The 23,383-nt window shown below is 44.2% G+C and overlaps 1 protein-coding gene across 1 annotated transcript; it reads right to left on the reverse strand.

Annotated features, from left to right (window-relative positions):
- Nucleotides 1-3,587: 3,587 nt before the first annotated feature.
- Nucleotides 3,588-22,496, reverse strand: LOC119179611 (nudC domain-containing protein 3). The gene is made up of 8 exons (XM_037430727.2): nucleotides 22,310-22,496; nucleotides 21,139-21,220; nucleotides 19,505-19,586; nucleotides 17,729-17,978; nucleotides 12,961-13,063; nucleotides 9,260-9,439; nucleotides 8,707-8,895; nucleotides 3,588-4,216 (listed from the first exon to the last, which is right to left on the reverse strand). Exons 1-8 carry the CDS (start codon nucleotides 22,417-22,419, stop codon nucleotides 4,106-4,108), a joined length of 1,107 nt encoding a protein of 368 aa, XP_037286624.2. The 5' UTR covers nucleotides 22,420-22,496; the 3' UTR covers nucleotides 3,588-4,105.
- Between the last annotated feature and the right edge of the window lie 887 nt (nucleotides 22,497-23,383).

A 23,383-nucleotide genomic window follows, 5' to 3' on the forward strand; every position in this document is an offset into this window, starting at 1 on the left:
CCGTACTTTCATCAACAAGGATAAGGCTAAACGAAGAAAAAGGAAGACTTCCATCGCAACCCTGAAAACCGAACCCAGTCCGTCATGACCCTAAGGCGGGCGCCTTAACCAATGAGCTAAGCACCGGCACTTACACGGCTCGAATACAATTGAACCATATAAATAAGGTGTCGTACCCCCCCCCCCCCCCCCCCCCCAAAAAAAAAAAAACCTTACACCTGTGGCTTCGCTAAAGGAGCGGTGGTGTTGACGCTGGCACTCATCACGGCTTTGCGCAGGAGATAAACCTGGGAAGGCGCAAAGCACGCAGTGACGGACCGGTGTTTCCTACAGGAACATGACGATTGCTGCTAACGGGGAACGAGAGACAGAAGATTCCGATTAGACACATACATCCGCAGTCCGCTTTTAGTTAACGCGCACGATGCGAATTTTAATTGTTCAACAACGCACAGGAAAAGTTACCCACTGGCCCTACCTTAGAGGTCAAGATCTACGGGGTGGCCTGTGAATCGGGAAATTAACTCGCTAGCCATCGTTGCCTGCGTCGGCGTTGCGAGGAGAGAGAGGGAACGTGCATGCGCAGTGGGGTAGTAAACGCCACGGGAAGGGATTCTTAGAGGAAAGCGGGGAGAGGGTAGCGAACGTAGGCTAGCAGACTCTGCCTGCGTCGGCATTGTGAGGCGAGAGAGGAGAGAATCAGAGCTTTGAGAGAGAGAGAAGGGTACGCGCATGTGCAACAAGGGGGGTCACGCCGCCGACCAGCTTGAACTCGATCTTAAAATGACCCACATCTAAAAATAGAAAAAAAAATCACCAAAGCTTGACTAGCACTATGCCGCGCAAGTCTTGAAACAGCGAAACTGGACCATTTTGAAGACTAATCTGGTCGTTTCTAAGTTGGTTCAACGTTGCCTTTAGGTCGTTGCCAACATGGCTTCAGATGGGTGATGATAATTGCTGGGGTTTAAGGTCTCTAAACCAAGATATTATTATGCGACACACCATGCATAGTGGAGAGCTTCCGAAATCTCAACCACCTGGTGTTCTTAAACGTGCACCTAAGTCTAACGGGCCTCAAGCATTTTCGCCTCCATTGAAAATGTGGGCCCCGTGCCCGAGATCCTGTCCCGAGTCCTTCTGGTCAGCCATCGATTCAGGCAGGTGATGCTACGCTCTTCTCTGTGGATTCACAGTGTAATGAGAAAACCACAGACAGACAAGATGCAGGCACGTTGTCGTTGGCCTTTGGGGTCTTCTCTGAGCTTTGATTGATTGATATGTGGGGTTTAACATCCCAAAACCACTATATGATTATGAGAGACGCCGTAGTGGAGGGCTCCGGAAATTTAGACCACCTGGGGTTCTTTAACGTGCACCCAAATCTGAGCACACGGGCCTACAACATTTCCGCCTCCATCGGAAATGCAGTCGCCGCAGCCGGGATTTGAACCCGCGCCCTGCGGGTCAGCAGCCGAGTACCTTAGCCACTAGACCACCGCGGCGGGGCCTTCTCTGAGCTGCAGTTGCTCTTCCAGTTTCTTAGTAAAGAACACTAGACAGTTATCACACAGTTAGAGCTTAGCGCGATCAAAATGCGCATACACAGTACCCCGAGACCCGTAGCGTGTACCGCAAGCACGCTATTTTTCAGACTTAGCGTTACCGTGTTCGCATCATCTAGATAGCCTTTGTAAAATATGGCGGTGGTTTAGGACACCCATTTCGGAATTAATAGAGCTTCACGTAGCCTAGTTTTTGAGAAAGCTTCCCATTTCAAACACTCCCAGGCCCAACTAGACCGGTATAAACCAATCTGCTACATAATATGTTGTGCTTTTGGTGCATGCTTCATAATTATGTATTTACGTTTATTACTACTACACCAAGTAGTAATATTGCTGCACGAATACACAGGCAAGCATTCCTCCCACTGCCCTGATTGGACAGGTAAACGCTACCCCAGTAAACTTCAATGCGCTGACCGCAACAAAGCTTTCCTGCACGGTAATGCTATTCCATTACCAACTGTCATCACGCTAACACTTAGCTATAACAATCTAATTTGTCTATATTGTATACTTTATAACGTTACTGTGAGACCGAAATAACGGATTGCATTTATCATGTTACAGGAACTTATGCTTTACAAAATTTTAAGCTCCCCATATATAAAGGCTTACGTAAGTACGTAAACATATACCTTTACGCTAGCACAAACCACTAAATGCTGATGAATGCATTTGAACTACATCTAATTCAGATAAGACCGAATCACCAGTACAGCAAAATCATGAGAGAGGTTTTTAGTGTGTTAAGTGGAGGTTCAAAAATACTGGGTTACTGGACGATCATGCCGCCATCTTGTGATGCACCCTGTAACCACTGTCATGAACACATTTGTATTTGTATGATGCAGGACGAGGAACTATTATTTCGCGCTTTTTTTCAAACACCAATTTTAACTACCTCGCCCAACCGTCCCTGCTAATTTAGTAGTGTACTGTAGAAAAGGGAGCGTGAAAGAGATACGAGGTTTAAGGTGGAAGAAAAGGAGAGAGTAAAGTATAGCACAGAAAGAATGAGAACTAGAGAGAATTGTAGAAAGAAAAACAGAGACACAACACCAAGGAATACTTATGATGGTCGCATTTTGTTGGAGGCGAAATTATAATTTCACCCGTGCACGTTAAGGAACACCAGGTGGCCGAAATTTCCGGAGCACTCTACTAAGGCATCTCTCAAAATCACATTGCTGTTTCGGGACATTAAATCCCAAATATCATTATTTTAGACAAAATCTCTACATGAAGTTTCCAACAACTACCACTTGGCATTGTGCAAAGCATAGCATCCTGTCCTTTAGGTGTCAAAATGTTGCGTACTGACTTACCTGATGCAGAAAAATCATCGTGCGACCGACGGGCAGAAGTGATTGCACGTACTCTGAAGCAATCAAAAAGGCCTAGCACTAAAGATGCACGAGAATTCCCATGCACAAACCTACAGCTCTGTTGCACGTGCTGTGGCAGTGTGAGCTGCGCTATTTTATGTGGCATTTCAGAAGTTCATAAAATGTAAAATGCTACACTTCGAGACCAATGTGCCTATTTTGCCATCAACCGGAGGACAAAAACCTCAACAGAACCAGCAGGGATGCTAAATACAAATATTTAAATATTTTTAAGATCAGACACATTCCAGTTATTCTGTAGCTTGTGTTTACCTGTTAAATATTCATCTTTACTAATCCTGGAAACCATTTTTACTTTTACATTCAGCTGTGTATGCTTAATTAAGTATTACCTTGTTCAGTTCATAGCAATGTGCCCTCAGCCAATATCCGCAGGGCTGCCTGAATAAATAGGTAAAATTTGTGAGACCGCTAACGCCCACACCCGAAGCTCCAAAATAAGTCAGTGCCTCTGACAACCAAAATCTACACTTGGCCAACAAGACAGTTTTACAAAATTCCCACAGCGCCAGCTGATGATCTCTTTTGGGAGTGCAGAATGACACACCAGTGTGCCATTCTCTTCTCTCTGGAGATATTATAAACTATATAACAATCCTTCTAGCAGCATAACAACCCTTCTAAAACACTTTAATGGGTGAACCTCCAAATGATGCTTAGTGTCAAAAAATGACGAAAATTTTGTTACGGATAGCACAAGATCTGTTGTTCTTCACTGTGAGGACTAGGAGCAGTCGTTAAGAGGCATTTGTTTCGATGGCCCTATTGCATAGACTGCACACCACAGAGAAGACAGGACTATAGCAGCCGATCTGTTCTTTGCAAGGCTACTATGTAGCCAGCACAAGTTTTCTTGAAGTTCTTTTTTTGCCCACTGGAAAGAATTCAGGTACAGTTCTGACACCTCACTAAGTTCAGAAGCGCCGCGCAGAGGTCACAAAATGTTCGTCTTGCAAGAAGGCAAAGGCCAGTTCTTGATGAGCAGAGGCCGTCAGAGTTCTTGCGCGAAAGACGCTCCTCTGTGACACATCCAGCCAACTCCGGATGGCATACACAAAGCACAAACTTGCGGTTCTTCCAGTCCAAGACGAGAACCAAAAGATGCGGTTGTTGATGAAGAAAAGATGTCGGTCACACATCGCTGTTGACACCACTCATGTTGATGATGCTGGGGTCGAAGGGCTGCCCCTTGAACGGTGACCCGTCTTTGTCCCAAGCTTCCCGGAGAAGGTTCTCCACTTTCTGGAAAGAGACGGCACGCACAATTCGGCTTTCAGCAAAGGTGAGCGACAGAGGGAGGTCGCTGCATTTGTGCGAACAGATACATTTCAGCCTGCCCTTATTTAAAGAATGTGTTGTGCCCAGGGGTCACGACTGGAATGCAATAATTTAGGGCTAAGTAACACACATACACTCTACACAAACACTGCGTTTGCAACGTATGACAACGCAACATACAGTTGTCTCCCGTGAAATGAAACCTAAAGGGACATGTTTTGTTTGCTGAGAGACGAGCAGGGTTGCAGACTTCAAATATGAATTAGAGGCAGTTGTACCATTTCAAGGCAAGGTTATACTCACAAGAAAGCTTCTGTAGCCTGGGGAAATTAACTTCATGCTAATATAATTGGCTTTTATGCTGATTTCAAATATCTAATCAGTTTTATAGTTAAATTGCATAGTTCTCGTAGCGTATCATGACAATGTGTAAGATATAGCTCCCTCTGGACACATTTTTTCTGCCCCAAAACTTTTATAGTTATGTGCCATTATTGGCTCATATTTCTACACATTAACTGCAGAATGCGAATAACTAACAAGAAAATTTATTTATGGTGTTCTACAGTGAGGGAAGTGACTTTTTACTTTTTAGAGCATACTTTAGAGCAGGAGAAGTACTGTTTTGGAGCTGCCATAAGTGTTTTTGGAGCAAAAAAAAAAATGCTAGTTTAAAGAAGCTATTGACGTTTTAAGAGCAGATATTATATTTGCCATACATTAATAGGAATTCAGAGCATTGTTCAAGCATGTCATAATATTAATATTTCTTATGTAAGAAAACAAAGAAAAGCTGTCAAAAATATGCTGTGAAATGTGCTACAAACGAAATATAGGTCGAATTTTTTTTCAATCAAACCCAATGAAAAGTCAATCTTATTCTTATAGACTGGTCATTGGCCCAAAAAGTTTCGCAACAATGAGCAGCTGAATTCGAATGCCTGCATTGCCATAGTGAGCATAAGCAACGGCGCCATTAGGCAAGGCCCACAGTGTTCTAGCAATGCCATTTTGCCTCAGTTATCTGCTGTCAGCCTGCAGTTTTATTTTTTCTTTTTCCTTAAGAAATGAGTGGTAGTCGACGACAGTTTATGATAGACTTTAAGAAAAAAGTCCTTGAGAATGCCGAAGTGCATGGCAACGTGGCGGCACAACGGGAATCCGGTGCATCAGAGAAAAGCACCGATACTGGAGGAGCCAAAAGAAGCGCATCACAGCTTGCAGCAACCAAAAAAAAAAAGACCATCGATTTGTGGACGGATTGCAGTGCATCTTGAACTGGAAACTCTACACGCCGAATTCATCCGGGAGCTGCATACAAGGTCGCTACCTGTAGAAGCGGAATGCATCCGTGTGAAAGCTCTCAAAACAGCGTGCAGCCTCGGGCTCACGAGGGTGCAATTCAAGGGATCGCCGTCTTGGGTGTGACGATTTATGAAGCAGAAGGGCTTTTCACTGAGGCCGCATGCTTCCATCTTTCTGCAAATGCTGCATCAGTAACACGTTTTGTGGAATGAAGGACGATGCACTCTTGAATGTTACTTGTGAAAAACAGATGTCGTGTCACTCAAGTTCGGACGAGTCTGAGTGACAGCACTTTGGGGCCTTCTGGCGTTTTAACTACACAAGATTAGTGTAAAAATGCAAAGAAACGTTACCAGAGTGCAAGTGGTTGTGTCACGTATTTACCAAGGTAAGGGTGCGCAGCGATACTTTGCAATTTTTAAAAATTTCTTTCTCGGAGATTCAAAGTTCGGGGGGTCGACCTATGTTCCGGTCCAACCTATATTTTGGTTTCTACTGTAGTTCTAGCCTTAAATTTGTAGCACGTGTGGATGCTTGTTCATGTTATACCGAAGTGTTACACAGCTACAGCAGTTTTCCTTCAACAGAACCCCAAAAAATGTATTACAACAGATCTTACTGTACACCGGTCCGTACGTACAACACAAATGAGAGAAATTTAACTTAGTAGAGTTATACGCTGGGCTAGTTGGTGTTGCGTTATTAACGAGGCTGAATCGCTAAAAGGTAAGCCGTGGACTACGATGGACAAACAGCAGCCGCTCACTTTCAACTAACGCTCATTGCAAAAAACACGAAAATATATACTTGAAGGGAACAGCGGTGGCAAAGGCCAGGATCAACATGTGCAATGACTAACGATAGCATAACTTTCAAAAGAAAACAAAAAATAAGAAAAAACAATAAAATTCCTCCAAATTTAGCAAGGTTAGAGACAAAGGGCGATATCATGGCAGCCACTTTATGCACAAACGATGCTTTAAAACGAAACGAAATGAACAAATTTAAGTCAGTGCCATGAGAGAATAGTGGGGCTGGCAAGCAAGCGCTACTCCTTAGCAAACCCCTTTATAGTTTTTTCATGCCTCTTGATCTTCTATATTTGTTTCTTTATCTATATGTCTCCTTTATCTCTCTCTATATTGCCCTTTCCCCTCCCTTATCTCATTCCCACCCTAACTCTCCTTTCCCACCACCCCCTGGCTATACAATACAACGCATGCCTGCGCTTTGTCAAAAGCTGCTTGCCAGATACCCGCTTTCTGCAGCATATACCTGTTTTATGCTGGACACACCAACTGGCGTAACAAAAGGATTAAAAAGCTCAGCTGTTAAAGGACCCCCGACACCAAACTTGGAAACTCGAGATGCTTTTGTTTGAAAGAAATTTATGTAGCGTGAGGCGAAAAAACGAACACAGGAAAGAATAGACTGAGAAGACAGAGCGCTACTAGCAACAACATGTTTATTTTCGACCTCCGAGCCGCTTTTAAGCCATAATCGTCAGGCGTGCAAGCAGATAAGCAGGTGTATGGCACGTATAATTATGGCTTAAAAGCGGCTTGGAGGCTGAAAATAAACATGTTGTTGCTAGTAGCGCTCCGTCTTCTCAGTCTATTCTTTCCTGTGTTCGTTTTTTCGCCTTGCGCTACATAAATTTCTTTCAAATGTTTCACCAACAAGCGCACATCGCCACTCTTGATGCTTTTGTTGTTCGATAGTCCTGCACGTGGTACCGCCCCTGACCGATTATTTGTGGAGGGCGTAGCCTAGAAGATATCTTAATTTAATTTTAAAGTAAGAGATCGTGCTCTTCTGAGTGTTCAGGTGCAATCGACATCTTCTGTGGTTCGACGTAGACCAATACTCTCTTCGTGATGCTGCAGGGTCAACATTTTCGGGGCGGGCACAATACCCCGACTGGCACAATACCCCGACTGGCACCCGGCGAGGACTATTGTTGGTCACTTCTCTCGCTCTGTTGTCGGGCTGCTCTCAAAGTGGTTTTTGCTGCTTACGCCAGGAATGCTCTTCTTCTTTTTTTTTTTTTCATGGGGACACGCTCAAAGCACCCACATCGTTTCATTCTTCACCACACGCGGGTCGCCTTACTTGAAAACGGTCTCAGGCGCTGCTACTGTGGGGCGCTAGTTTCTTACGGTACTTAGGCAGGTGTTTCAAACTGATGCAAGATCGTTCTTAATTAATGCTGCTAACATTAACTATATGTCATGTCAAGGCATTTACGATATAATTTCAGCCTTAAGAGACACAAAGCTACAAATTACTGTAAAAAAACTCACAAACAAAACTTTCGCTGTCAGGGGTCCTTTAAAATTTTAATTTTTTTACGCTGAGGGTCACACACAGCAAGCTTACACATCCACCCACCACTCGTTTCATCTGCGCACCTTCCACGACAACGCAGCTGTCCTTTGTACACCCTGGTCCACGTCAACCTTCTGGCGCTTATGCTTCGTTAAAAGGATACTGAACGAAATTTCTGCCGCCAAGATTTTCAGCCACATTGAAAGGTCAGGTGCTGAAATCGATGGACGCAATTTTCATTTTAGGCAGAAAGTAGAGAAATATGATGAATTCAACGAGTTTTCTCAAACTGCCACATCCAGCAGCCACGCCCGAAACTAGAGGAGGTGACATTTGGCGACATTACACATGCCAGAAACGTGCATGCCAGCAATGCAGGCCCTGTCGCCTGCATGTCTCAACCCACTACGCTACCAGTACAGTTCCCAGAACCACTACGAAGGGCACTAGAAATGAACAACACTTCTGGCTTGGATAAAAGCATCAGCGCCTTTGTGAAAGGAGGAAGAGTGGGATGAAAGAGGAGGTGGGTACAAGAACACGTAGCCCTTGCATGTGCCTCGGTGAGTGTGATGTCACGACTCACGCCTGCATGCAGCCGCCGCGCTCGGACGAACCACCAAAAATACAGCTAACAGTTAAAAAATACTCCAAATAAACTTTATCGAAACAGTCACGTCTTTCAAATAGAATTTCAATGCCTTCATCAGTTGTTTTTTTAAATTTCCTTTCAGTAGTTTTTTAACAATGCCGGCCTATTCCTGTGATAATCACCCGCTCTATAACATAAGCATAGAAATATCAAAGGCTCATCTTCTGACCTCTTCCTGGGGCGTCTTGCGTCCTGCCTGCTTGAGCAGGTTGTTGTACGTGATCTCCTGGATCTTGGCCTGGGACTCCGGGTCCAGATCCTCGAACGGCTTGGTTGGGTCGATGGCACGGATGTTGATCTTCGGCTCGTTGACAAGCAGACGCTCCCACCACAGCTCAGTGGCCTTCTCCAGGTTGATCTGGATGCCAATAGGGGTCGCTTATAACAACACCAAACAATATAACCCCAACAAAATATAATCGATAAAGTGTACAGGACAACAACCATTGCCACAACTCCATTGGTAGAGCACTGTACATGTTAACTGAAAGTTATGCATTGGGTCTCCGCTGGTGGCAAGTCGTCTTTTTGTGCAGTTTAATTGATTCTCATTTAAATTATAATTACTACAAAAATTGTTCTTTATACTTTCATAAAGTTGGTAGTCGATTGGTTCTCATAAGGGTTACCCTTTGATATTCAAAGAGTTCAAACATTTGCCCATGTCTAAATTTGAAAAAGAGAAATCCTAGAGCGATGTGTCTCCCATTAATCATGCTTACCAGTACGTGGTCTCCTGGCACAAGAGTCCAGATGGACTCGTCGAGCTTGATGCGAGAGTGCAAGCCATCGTCCACGTGCACCGACCACGTCTTGGTTGCCAGGTCCAGCAACTCCACCTTGAGGTGGTTGGTGCCGATGGTCACACGGACCTGGTTACGCGACGTCACATCCGGAGCGACCTACAGAAAGCCACGAGTGCCCGTCCCATGTTTCACAAGAAATTGAGGCGAGAAGGTCTGACGATGCGGTTACACAGTACGGAGTGTGGGTTTTTATGCGGATTCCATATGCAATAGCGCATAGTTTATCTAAAAAAATTCACAGTAGTCTATCTTGTGTAGGAAAGCTTGACTATACTGGGTCTTCGAAGGCTGAAAATTGCAAACCAAACGATACTTCTCCCCCCCCACCCCAAGCCCTTTATAACAAAATCAATAAATATTTTCCACACTAATCTGTAATGTTTCTCACTTCACCGTTTATTTATCCTTCTAGACATGTTCCACTGTAAAACACAACGTAAGCTTCCAACCACTATTTCATCCCTTTAACAGACCACAGTTTCAGGCCACTTTACTCATCTTCAGCATCAATATCAGCAGACTTATAATTGCTAGGGTTACAATATCTCTTGATGCATAAAGCGTTATAAGCAGGATCGGCAATGCAGAGTTAATTTGTTAATTGTGGCTGCAATGTCTGGCCTCATGCGTTTTTTATCATTTTTGTGCAAACCCTGGGCTTCATTGTGCTTTAGGGGCCCTGCAACACTTCTTCAAGTAGCCATAGAATGAATTTGTTAAAAGAGTTTATTGCCTCAATACTCACCACCGCAAAGTTTTTAGAATAAGTACAGTAAGAGCGAAGTTAAAAAGATATGGCGCATGCTGAAGGTGCATTCGCTCGTATCTCGTCCCGACGAAAGCACTGGAAGCTGAACAGGAAGGGATGGCATGGGTAAAGAAAATATGTCACGTGTGCCTCGTGATCTTGAACCTTTTTTCTCTCTCCCCATCTCTCTTTTTTTTTCCCTTTTGAATAGGCAACTTTTTAGTGCGACTGTGCGTTCCCGGATGGACAATTTGCGGCATTCCACGGCAGTCGCAGTAACGATTGAACAAGCCATGCTAAAATTTGTTGATGGCTGATGCAATGGCTGTGACGAGTGCTTTTCGATCTAGTACTGTCCTTTGTCAAAAGAAGAGAAAGCAATTTTTCGCTGATTTGGAAAACTGTGAATTCCAGGCTGCATGCTGCGCTACATTTGGCTCGTGTGTTCTCGGTAGCCTCTGTTCCTCTTGAACAGAAACAGGTGTGAACATTACTCATTCAATATCCACATGTGGTGAGCTGAACCTGCCTCTGTTCTGCAACAAGTTACATCAGCGTGTTTAGCTGTGTAATTCGGCTAGCTGGCTTGATGTGCGGAAGGTGCAGTGATTTTCCTTTAGTATGTTTGCACTGCTGTGTTTTGTCATTTGTTCTTAGAACGTTTAGGACTGCATGCTCCTCCATGCCTAAATTTCGCTGAGTGCTATCCTTTGGACATTTGTTTAACAGGCGGGTAAGATCCCCGAGAAAATGTTTTCATTTTTAATGCTGTTGCTACCCAAATTAAATGCTGAGCTTTCTATTTGCCCATCCTTTACTAAACATTATTGTTTAACTAGTGACATTTCTCTAAATACTTTTGGGGATCTACTAAACCATAAGCATGTTTCAATTTTAAGCAGCAGTTCAAAGTGTTTAGCCATTCTACAGCTGGTTACAAACTACGAAAAGATGCCAGCTCCACTCCCAACCATTGCCCTTTGTGTAAATGCTCCGTCCAAGAGCACTTGGTCATTTTCATTTTCCCAAGCATTTTTTGAATGTTCCACAGTTGACTTTCGCACATAGACACATATTTGTGTTGCTGGTTTATGGGTCAGAAAGTTGAACGTCTTGGTGGTTATTGTAAACCTAGGAAATTCTGACATTGCTACTCAGCCAAATCTAAAGTAACGTAAGCAGGAACAATGAACCTCATATGCGCAGCATTTACATTAGCCGAGAAAAGTATTCATGGTTCTAGCAGAAACTGGCTATACTTGGCGACAACTTTTCTTGTCAGCACTGTGGATGCTAGAGAACACACGCTAGCGTGGGTGCCAAGAAATACTACCCATTTTTATTTTGCAATTTTCAGTTACATAGCTCGAACAAACATTTCTTCGTTATAAAAATAAAGCTAACATGGAAATAAAGTTGTATCCTAAAAAATTTTCTTTCTTTTTCATTTTTAGGATAGCCTCACAGTTTTTGCACGTCTGATTACAATAAACATGTCTGCAATGCCGGTTGGGCACTATGTCAACCCAATCTTGCCTTTTCATTCTCTGAAAAAGATATACTCGTAATGTGACAAAATGACTGTCAAAACAGATGAAGCAAGCTATCTGCAATGTCTAAGCTGTGGTAAGGTGCCGTCAGCCTGAAGTGTCGACGAATTCTGCATGCACGCAAAACAAACTGGAACTTCCATTGCCTACAAGCTGCTCGAATCGCACAAATGTGCAGAAACCCCGCCTGCGTAGCCTTCGATCCACTGCCGAGAGAAGTTGTAGTCGAGGGCAGCAGACTTTTTCCCAGCTGAAGCCAGCAACGCCGTGGTTTTGTGGCAAGAGCTTATATTTTTATTTAGGTTGCAGCTAAGGAGAGCTAAAATAAAAAAAAGTGGGATGCAAGGAGCTTCGAATTACTCAATGTAATCACAGATTGGCGTTTACTGTGCCAGCTAGTTTAGTTGGCAGTTCCAATGATTGTGTTTCCTAGCAATACCTGGTCCCAGTTCTACCGCAAACACGGGAAAACGATGAGCCTTGCTGCTGATAGCAGGGGTGACAGCAGGGGAAAAAAAAAAAAAAAGAAACGAGAATTATGTGTTCAACTAAAATAGAATATGCTTCCCTGCAACACGGTGGTGACACGCGGGCAGCACGTCACCTGCTCCTCAGAGAGTCAGTGTGTCATGATGCGACCACTCGCCCATTCTTTCCGGTAAAATAAAAAATTTAAGAATTGCCAGCGCAACGAAATCCGTGATGTGTTTAGGCTGTAAAACATAATCACTGAATTTATTGAACAGAGTTTTCGAAGAAGGCGCTGCAGGAAAAAGCTTCGAGAGCAGTGCAGGCACCCGAATTGCTGGTGCAAACGCTCATCGCAAGTTCGCGTGAATTCCGCCAGGCTCACCTTTATCATTTCTTTATATTCCAAGAAAGGATTGGCAAATCATGGTGCGCTGACGTTGCAAGAATCGTGCAACATGCTGCCCGCGTGTCACCGCTGTGTTGCAGTGAAGCACTTTTTCTTTTTGGCAGGCGAAAATTTCAGTTTATCGCAACACCCTCTTTTTTTTTTGCATTTTTTTTGCACTGGCAGAAGTAAGGTTAGTGTGCTTCACTTGTCACTCATTAGTATCCCCATACTGCATTGCCGTATGGCTCGTAAATGCTATTTCCACAGATTTGTGGCAAGATCGGGAATTGGCACATAGCACTCCACTCCAATTAACCACCACCACGACTTATCCACTCAAACTTACATTGGAAAATAAGAGATCACCGGAAATATTTCAAGTTAAGTGAAATTTCCAAATAACCGAGTTCGAACTAATGAGGTTCTACTGTATCCAACTTTCTGTTCTCAAGCTTCATACCTTGACTCGGACATCGATGTCGTGGATACTCTGGCTCCAGCAGTAGTTGTCGCGCATGGCGCCATTGTAGCTCTCGGGGTGGCTTTGGAACTTGGCCTGGATGCTGTGGATAGACCGCGAGTGCTTTGAGCATCCATCACTAAGCTCTGTCTCAACGCTCACCCATTGGCAGCACACAAAGGAGTGGCTGCTTAAACACTCCGTCTTCAAAGACGAGAATTCCTTTCTGCCTTCAGTACCCTTCCTACAGGCGATACATCCTCTCCCCAGCACTGATTTGTTTGCTAAACATGCGGACATTGTCAGCACTCAGCGTCGAGCCTGTCAGCATTTCATGTTTTTTGACTGCACACTGGTTTCTCCACTTGCGTAGTTGGAAACGCGCAAAACAAGGTTAAATCAGTAGATGGCACATGATAGGCATGCCAGACAAGCAGAACAAGCTTGCGAAGATAAGACAACAACAGGTTGAGAGACAATTCGCAATTAATATCCCCCATACACAGACCAATCTGGAGCTCATTTCTCCATGATGTCATGCAAACAGATTGCCAGCATCGCGACTTGTGCTGAAGGAAAACTCCAGGGGACAATAATGTGCTCATCCTTTGTATTCTTCTACTTAGCTTGAGGCCCTTTGACTCTTTGATGCACGTTGTACACAACGTACAACACTTGTCTTTAATAGTCATGCCAGCTAGTGGCTAGGACAGAGAGAGATACACAGAGGTTTAGATGAATAGCCTCATACATGACCTTCATTTAACTCCACTTGGCAGTGTAATTTTGCATATAATCTTCTTCCCGAAGGCACTACCGCGTTGACGAGTCGTTCCACATGCTGTTTTTTCCAGAGCCACACCAAAAGTATGACTTTTCTTTCCTGAACATGGACATAACCAAATACGAAACTGCGCTACATATGCCTAGCTTCATATTCAAGTTTACCGAATACTCTTGCCAAATAGAGCTTGAAGGGACAAGAAGACATCTTCCATATACTAACTGGAATTCCATTTACTGGGAGACGAACAGAGGTTTAAAATTAAAGAATTAAACCACACGTTCGAGGCAGTTCCATTTAAGCAGCAATCTGATTAAAATATTTCCGTTTGCTGGGAGTATTCTGTATCTATGCAATAAAAAATTAATGACTCCAGGGTAAATATATATTGAATTACAATTACCACCGGTTACTGTCAAACGCATGAAGCTACATAAGAAATCATTTTTGCTGAGAATACGGAGAGGCTTCAACTAAAACGTAAATTTCATGAATTTGCAGACAGATCTTCACAGTGGCCCTGAAAGGGTTGGGAGACACTTTATTAAAGGGGCACTGACACAAAATTTCGCAGCCTAGATAGCCTGCGGGGTCGATTCCTGTGAACATTTGTATATCATCTGTAAAATATCAACAGCGAATACAGCTTGGAACGCATCTTTTAAATAATTTTGAAGCTTGCGTGCGAGCTCGACTTCATTGTGTCATTGACACCTTCGAAGGCGACCCTTTGTTCGAACGTTGGATGAGCGTACACTTTCAAAACTTCCGTCGCTAACGTTGTCGCCATAATTGATCGCGTCAAGAACGATCGTAGTTTCGTCCGCAGCGGTAGTGGCAACAACCACACACGCTGTAGAAGACAGTCCAGGCGCTGGTCGCACGCGTACTTCTGAAGCTTCGAGCACGCAGCTCTCGATCGGTCTTCGTTCAGCAGTTTCAGTACTAAAGTACCTATAACACGCCGCGATTAGGAAAAGTGTTTGGAACATTCGAATTTTGGCTCAATGGACACAGTGAAATTTGGCTGGGGAATTTCACGAATTTGTATCTGCCATATAAAAAATTTTAAGTCCTGCAAAAGGCTAGCAGCCAGGCATCAAATTCTTTTTACACCCTTCTAAACAAGAACACGGATTTATGCAGAAGACTGGGATGACCCCATTTGGTGAATATCACAGCGATACGTACCTGCAGCAACAATCTATTTCAAAAGGCAATATTTGCACCCCCCTAATGCCCCTCCCCGGTCCTTCTCGTACGTGAAGCGACAAGGAGTGCCATGCTCCAACTAAACTCTTTCATTACCATGTCTACTTTAACCGATCTCCGGTGATCGACGCTTTGGATCGTCAATTTTAGTACGTTAAATTTGTTTCTCGTGCACCCAGCACTTTTTAGTAGTAAGTTCAGCCACTCAACCTTCAGAACCAATTTATATTTCCCATTTGGGCGACGTAGTGATTTTCGACAGACTTTTGCGCAAACCAATGTGTGAGTATTGTTGAAAAACTGCACTAGGATGGCGAACTTGACAAAAGTGCGTGTCCCTCGTGATTATGCTCCAATAACATAGAAGTTCTGTAATGAAAGGAACCTTTGCAAGCCAAATATCGAATGAAAGTGTCGGCTTTGCAATCGGATAGTGTTTGGCAATAATATTTGCCAGAAATTTACGCCAGCTATTCGATAGACAGCTGTTGCTAAGAGTGCGGGAAAACTTATTTTGCGAAAAATATTTCAAATGGTATGCCGCATGTTAAAAGTGTTGACATGGCCATCTCAGCCAGTTTCCAGCAGCTTTGCTTTTGCTTGTGTCGTTATATCAGACACAGGGTTGCATACAGTGTCACTAGCCGCTCCTACGGCATAGTCGTCATGCCTGCATGGGTGCGCACCAGCTCTGCAAAACATCATCATCATCATCAGCCTGACTACGTCCACTGCAGGACAAAGGCCTTTCCCTTGTTCCACTAGTTGACTCAATCCTGTGCTTGCTTCTGCCAATTTATATCTGCAAACTTCTTAATCTCATCTGCCCACCTAACCTTCTGTCTCCCCCTAACCCGCTTGCCTTCTCTGGGAATCCAGTTAGTTACCCAGTTAATGACCAGCAGTTATTCTGTCTACGTGCTACATGCCCAGCCCATGTCCATTTCCTCTTCTTGATTTCAACTATGATATCCTTAACCCCCGTTTGTTTCCTAATTCACTCTGCCCTCTTCCTGTCTCTTAAGGTTACACCTACCATTTTTCTTTCCATTGCTCGCTGCGTAGTCCTTGATTTAAGCTGAACCCTCTTTGAAAGTCTCCAGGTTTCTGCTTCGTAGCTAAGTACCGGCAAGATACAGCTGTTATATACCTTCCTCTTGAGGGATAGTGGCAATCTACCTATCATAATTTGAGAGTGCTTGCCAAATGTGCTGCACCCCATTCTTATTCTTTTATTTACTTCGATCTCGTTGTTCGGCTCCGCGGTTATTACCTGCCCTAAGTAGACATAGTCTTCTACAACTTCAAGTGCACTACGGCCTATCTCGAAGCGCTGCTCCCTTCCGAGGTTGTTGTACACTACTGCAAAGCACATGCGCCACTCCAAACTGCCTTGCCTTCCCGCCTGAATTGAGTGAGGACGAGCTTAAAGTTCGAGGATGACAGCACCTCAGCCTCAAATTTTATGGAGACGATGTTTTGCGTCAGCCTAAGACATCCACAGCTGTTCATGGGTTTGTTTTCTTTACGGCCTCAAGTTGTCTCCGCCGCAAGTGCGAACCTGCTGACCTTTATGCACAATCTTATAGCTACTCTAGTTACGCGTGAGGTCCACACCTCGCTGGGGCGCGATGGGCTGACGCCGGCAGCAGAGCTTCCCCTCACGACAAGAAGACCACCGGAGCACATCTAAGGTGTCACTACGGAGCAGCGCGAAAGGTCTTAGAACTGCGCGCGATATTGTTATTTTTGTAATACGATGTGCAAAATGCTAAGAGGTGACGCTAGACGAAATAGCGAAGTTCATTAGACATCCAATTTATAGAGGGCTGGAACACGGGCTGGAACACCTGGACGTTCTTATTCCAAGAAAACAAACATTTATTGAGAAATGTGTACGAGTTCACTTGTGTCTCACGAAAAACCAGGCAACGCTTCAACGCATGACTCGAGCAATGAAGCAGCACCTCGGTTCCGATATTGTTTGCCTGTGAATAAAAACTTCATGTACTTCAGTTATTATTAATATCCAGTTCCTGGGTCATTTTTTTTTTTTCAAAATGTATATTTTGAATTTTCTTTGTCTGGAATATTTTTGCACATATAGTGTTTTTTTCTTGCCCTGTTTACCAGCTGGCAACCAAAAACTACACACTTTTCCACATTTTCATTCAATCCAAAATAATTTAGTTGCTCTACAACATATATTTTTTGGAAAGAGCATTTCATTGTGTGCAATTTGGTATGCTACAATGCCTGCTGAATTACTTTACGAAATGGTAGAATTGATCTTCTAGAAACAAATGAAAAATAACCATCTTTGCACGGTAATGAAAGAGCTAAGTAGAACCAACTTTACCAATTTTTCTTTTCTGCCCTGCAAAAACAGCGCCTTGGCCTTGTGGCGATGCGGTTTCAACCATACAGTTGTTGCATATTTGATTACCTCGCCAGTGCCCCCCAACTCTTGCACTTCCTCAGTGTGCTGCTCTGACATCAGCAATGCATTGAGAAAGCCGTGCTCGGTTGTTGGTTACGCGGTTAATGTAAACACTGACGTTGTGTCGAGTTGCCGTGATTGGCGTAGCTATGAGAACAAGCTACGCTTACCCCTCTATGTAGCAGAGAAATGTAGAAAGGCCAAACGAAATCCACAACCAACGCTAGCGGGTTGTTCTATACCATGTAACGTTAGTATTACAGCAGTTAACCGCAAGGTTCTAGTGACGGCACATTCACATTTTAGAAGTGTGCAGTTGCCTTTTCACTTACGGATCGTAATCGCGGTCATCGTTTTCATCGCCAGCCTTTGGAGCGCTGACAGCGGGTCCATCTGCTTTGTCATCTTTTGTGGCCTCGACATTGTCGGCATCACCTTTCTGTGAGCACTGGGACTTTGACTTTGCGGCCGCGGGGACGGTCTCCACTGGTTCCGCCGCCACGCTTTCGCTCGTTGTCGATTCGATCGTATCGTCCGAGGTGGTGGTCTCGACTTCAACTTCGGCGGCAATTGGAACCGGCTCTGCAAACGCAACGAGAGAGAGAACGCTCGATACTGAACATCAGAACTTGACACTTGAGCATGAAGTACAAGGATAGAGACGAGAAAAAGACAGGACGAGGGCCTCATTATTAAAGCCTTTCACATTAAAAGAATGAGACTGGCTTGCACCAGCAGGCTGTCAATACCTTTGACAGAAAGCGTGATTACTGCCGCCTTAACATGTGCATTAATTCCGAGTAGTTTGCCTTGGTTTGAGAGTTCTTCGAATATTTCCTGCTTTTTATTAGGCGAACCCCTTTATAAGAGACACTGATGTAACAGAACAATGAATGAAAGACAAGCCAGTGTGCCCCATTGAAATGGGAGTTGATAAGAAATGCATGCGTGGTACCTTTCTTATAAGAGACACCCCATACAAGGGACTAGAATATTGCATGCCTCTTTTCAAGGGGTTCAACTGTATCTTTTCTTTAGTGATATTTTATACGATGTGATGTTTACAGCCGACTTTGTTTTGCAATTGCTTATGCGTTTCATTTGGGAAAATAGAAATGCAGTGGTGACTAGTCAATCGTCCAGTCTTTTTCTCATATTTGTCCTTGTTCCTTCTCGCACGATTCTTCTATTATGCTACCACACCAACTCGCCAAGCTGTCAATCTTCTCCTATGGTTGCCAGAACCGGTTTGAACAGAACTGGTTGCGAACAATGTTCCCAATTGAGGTAAAGTATCATCGGTTTTGTGGAAGGGGAAAAGTGCAATGAAAGGAGAGGTGGAGAAAAGGAAGAGGAAGACGGGAAATTGTGCACCCTGCACGTGCCTCGGCGAGTATGACTTCACGGCTCCCGCTCGCGTGCAGCCACTGTGTGCTGACAGTCTGTCACAAATACAGCAAACTGTTCAAAAATACGGGAAAGTAACTCTGTTTATCAGAACAGTCACACCTTTCGAGTAGAATTACGAACTTTCATCGGTTTTTTCGATTTTCGTCGAGTTTCCCTTAAACGTGCACCTTGGTAGATGCGCACGAATGTTGTTGCAGTTAGGAAGAGTGGTGGGTGGGTTGGAACAATGCACGTTCATAAAAAAATCGGCGTACGGAAGATAGAGCACAAGACAAGGACACGATACGAGCACTGCCTAACAACTGAAGTTTATCGAAACAAAAAAGAAACGCAACAAAAGCTAACACCATGCGAGATGTGTGGGCTGGTTTTCTGTGTTTTTTGATTCAATAATTTTAAGTTGTTACACAGTGATTGTACTGTGGCCGTCTCGTTTCGTGCTTCCTCTTCTTTGGGCTTATTTCTTACAAACATGGATGATTTTGCATATCACCCCTCATGAAAATGACATGGCCAAGAATTCAACTCGCGCCTTCGAGCATTGCAGCTTTTGTCTCTCCTCAGCTGTAGTTGGGGGTCATCGAGTGAGATAAAATTATGTTCCTTTGTGTAAGCCGACACTATGATAGCTAACACGCTGGATCACAGCTTTATGCAACGTGCGTAGAACAGCATGACAGGAAATACTGTCGACCAACCTTCGGTTTGTGTAACGACCCGTGCAGCAGCGTCTTTCTTCTTTTGTGCTTCATCTGCAAGCTTGTGGTACGACTCAAAAGCCTGCAAACAGGAGGAAGCAGGTTATCGATGCGATGCACTAGAAGTTATAGTCCTCGCTACCTCCCCCCCCCCCCCCCCGACAACAGAATGAAGATAAAAGCAGCTTATCTTGAACACCAAAATATTGGTGTCATTTCGTTATCTTTTTCTTCACTTTTGGTGCAGACGTCTATGTGTTCGCTTTTCATGATGCAAGCACTCATATTCAAAACAGGACAAATCTCTTATAAAGACTGGTCCACTTTTACACTATCTGAAGGCAAACTAGTTCAGGTGGTACAAACTAAAATTTCATCACAGTTCACCTTTCAACGGAAGAACCGCACGCATAGGTCAACCCTCAGACATCCTAATATTACAGCGCAAAAGCAGCAAACAGTGCAGCAAGGAAAAATGGCCCAATGCAACCACTACTCAGTATTTTATTTTTGTTTTGATGCTTTATCAAATATGCAGTAGTAATAATTCGCCCCATGACTAGAGGCTACAGTTCTTGGTTACTTCCCAAAAGAGTATGTTTAATTTATCATTTAAAGGGGCACTACCAAGAAAAATTATTTTTTTGCGTACTAGTAAAGTACAATTCCACAATCCCAAAAACGCCACTCTTACCGCGAGAAGTAGATGAGCGAATGCGTGAAAACAAAATCAGCGTGGAGACACCACCTCGAGATTTCCGTGCCTAACACCGTGGCGTCATTAATTTCGACAGCATCTACTAGGTCCCACATAGTTCTTGACAAGTAAAAATGAAGTACAGTGTCACATGTGGAGGAAGCATAGACCTAACATACAGTTTCACAATATTCCATTGAGCCAGTATCGCACAAATACAGCAAATACATTTTGAAATCAGTGACTGCACATGTGGAGATGATGCGAAACTTAGGAATGAAGTGTGGCAGCTTGGGCTAGTTGGTATGGCATGACGATAGTTATAGCGCGAGAACAAAACGACGACACAGAGACAAGAAGGACACGAAAGACACGAGCGCTAACTTCCAACTGAGTTTATTGCGCAGAGCACGAAAATATATAGAGGAGACAGTGACCATGGCACAAGAGCAGAACATGAGTAAGAAAAACCAAAAACAAACAACACAAATACAAAGGCACTGAAAAACAGCAAAGAAAAACCTAGAAGAAACCGAACCAGAAAGGTAAAGCTACCTGCCCACACCGCATCCTTCGAGGAACCTGCGTTCCTTCTCGGACTAAGTCACGGAGGGCTTGCTAATCCAATGTACCTGTTCGCGTTACCTGCCCGCACCGAATCCTTCGAGGAACCTGACTTGCACTTGGATTTTCTCCCCTTTATTAAATTTATGATGACTAAACTTATAACATTAGCGTTATCAGAGTACTATTATAAATCTAAACCAAGCCATTTTTACATTTCAGTGTCCCTTTAAAATATCGCAGTGATAACTAACTTTGCAGGCTACAGGACACAGCCACAGATTCCCAGGTTTCGCAAACTTTTTCGAACCTTACAGTTCTCCTACTTCCATTTTTGAACAAACGAAAGAGAATGTATCAAAATTAAACTTACAGCTCTCACGATTCGCCTTGCGACGCCAGGATTGAATCCGAGTTTGTCCGACGGGGAGGACTTGATGTGGTAGAAGTCAGTGCTGAAACAAAATATCAACGCAGCTCTGAGCAGCAATCGAGTGTACACCCAGCGAAGTGGCACACATCAAACAAACCGAGCTCCGTGGGGACTTTAAACAGTTCCTCAAAATACAACGAACGATTCCATGGCGAATTTCACAGCGCGCGAACACAGGAAGAAAATAGGACAGCAGAAAAGAGCAGACTTCCAACTGATGCTTATGTTACCGAATGGCACAACATACACGAACAGATGAGGATAGAGACAATCCTAATCAATGCATCAACAGTCAAAGCACCATAAGTGCTCACGTTTGTCCTACAGCCCGGCCAAGTAATCACGCTCAAACTGTGGCATCGATAGCGTAATTATGCAGCTGTCGCCTAATTTGTGTAAGTACGTGCCCTGCTTCTGGGTCACAGGCTCCAGATAACCTGCAAGATTACAGAAGTGGAACAGATAAACAAACTAGGCGAACACTGCTCTAAGCACTGTCATGGTTGGAACGCAATTACTTGGCTGGGCTGCAGGGCTAACGTGATCGCCATGCAGAATGCTCTGGTTCGTTTCTTGTTTGTTGGGACCCAGACATTTATACTTTTCACTCGTCGGGTCAACGCTGTCGATGTTAAAAAGCTTTAGCACTCTCTCATTAAAATTGCCACTCTTCTCGCCGTTCCTGGGTAGAAATAACCTGTAAGTCGCCCGTGGCACATACCTGCATACCACAGGTACGACCACTAAACCCCCTCGGTGGGTACAGATCAGCACGGATATTTTTCTGACGTCTGCTACGCAAGACCATCTGAAAGGGGGGTTAGCAGACAGCAACACAGTGGATCGGCGCAGCTCAGCAAGCAACCCGTCGATCGGGAATGCTGTTCCGAATTAGCCGACAAAGCCTACACACTTGATCCACACTTGGCAACACCAAAGTCAAGTTGCCACTGGAATGCTAACCACAGAACTGTCGACTCAGCCAGTTAGAGTGACGTTAACGCGTGAGCGTAAAGAATGCGGCAACTTTGAAACGCCGGGGTGCCAAGGTTTGTTTGGGCAGCCGATAGGCGCGAAGTAAACGGGCTGCGTAGGCTAGCTCGTTACTCACCGGCGGTACAGGAAATCGAAGATGGCGTCGAGGAAGGGATATATCTGTCCTTCGTTTGACAAGATGCCCATGAGGGCAGCGTCGTAAATGCCTCGCCGAGAGGCATCCATCGCTGGCAAGCGCTCGACCACTTCGTTTTTAATCAAACGCCATCGCCCGATGCTGCGACCGGAAGCGGAAGCGTGAAGACTTGCTGACGATGGCGTTCGCACTTTCTCAAAAAGCACTACCATAGCCTCCTAGATTTCTCTTGCCTGCCGGATTATCGGCGGTCACTTAAAAAGCGGTGGTCGTCGGAGCTATGGTGGTGTCATCACCTAAGTAGGGGTGTCTTCAAATAAGTTTGTACGTTTTTAGAACTTATATGCAGCAAAATTGACGTAAAAAGTTTTAAAAAGGAGTAAACGTAAATATAATTACCCCACGTAAATGACGCCGTTATAAACGACAAACGTTTTGCGCTCATTTAGCAGCCTCTGAAATTAGTAGCAAACGCCAAAATTGCCAATTTCAAAGGCCAAGTACAAAGACCTTTACCCCTACGTAGGTAGCGCCGCCATAGATGACGGGTGTTTCGCGCTCGTTCGGCAGGCAAGGGAAATCTAGGAGGCGATGGCACAACATCGCCCCACAACATAAAGTTTCATCCCACCATAAAAAAGCATAGCCTGCCGAATGTGTAGTTTTTGCACGAAGAAAACCATAGCAATTTTTCAGAAGTCTGATGTTGATCTTGAAAGATAATGCACTTGCGAGGAATACAGTGATTTATGAACGGGCTGCATTGGCGATGCAGGGCGTCGAAGCGATTGTGGTACATTCTAACAAAGCTGTGCTTATCTGTCCGCCAGTCTCTATGTCACACAGGGCAAGTGACTGTCAAAAAAAAAAAAATATAATAATAACCTAGTTGTGATCACACAATGCTGGGAGTCAAAAGCTAAACTCTCTGCTCTGAAGCCGTAGACCATGGAACTACACTCTACTGGCGACACAAAATAAAATAATACTAATTAAATGATGTCACCTTGTGCAACATCTAAAAAAAAACTGAGTTCTCCTGACCTCCTGTTG

Source organism: Rhipicephalus microplus, chromosome 7 (assembly GCF_043290135.1).
Source record: "Rhipicephalus microplus isolate Deutch F79 chromosome 7, USDA_Rmic, whole genome shotgun sequence".
Taxonomy (NCBI): domain Eukaryota; kingdom Metazoa; phylum Arthropoda; class Arachnida; order Ixodida; family Ixodidae; genus Rhipicephalus; species Rhipicephalus microplus.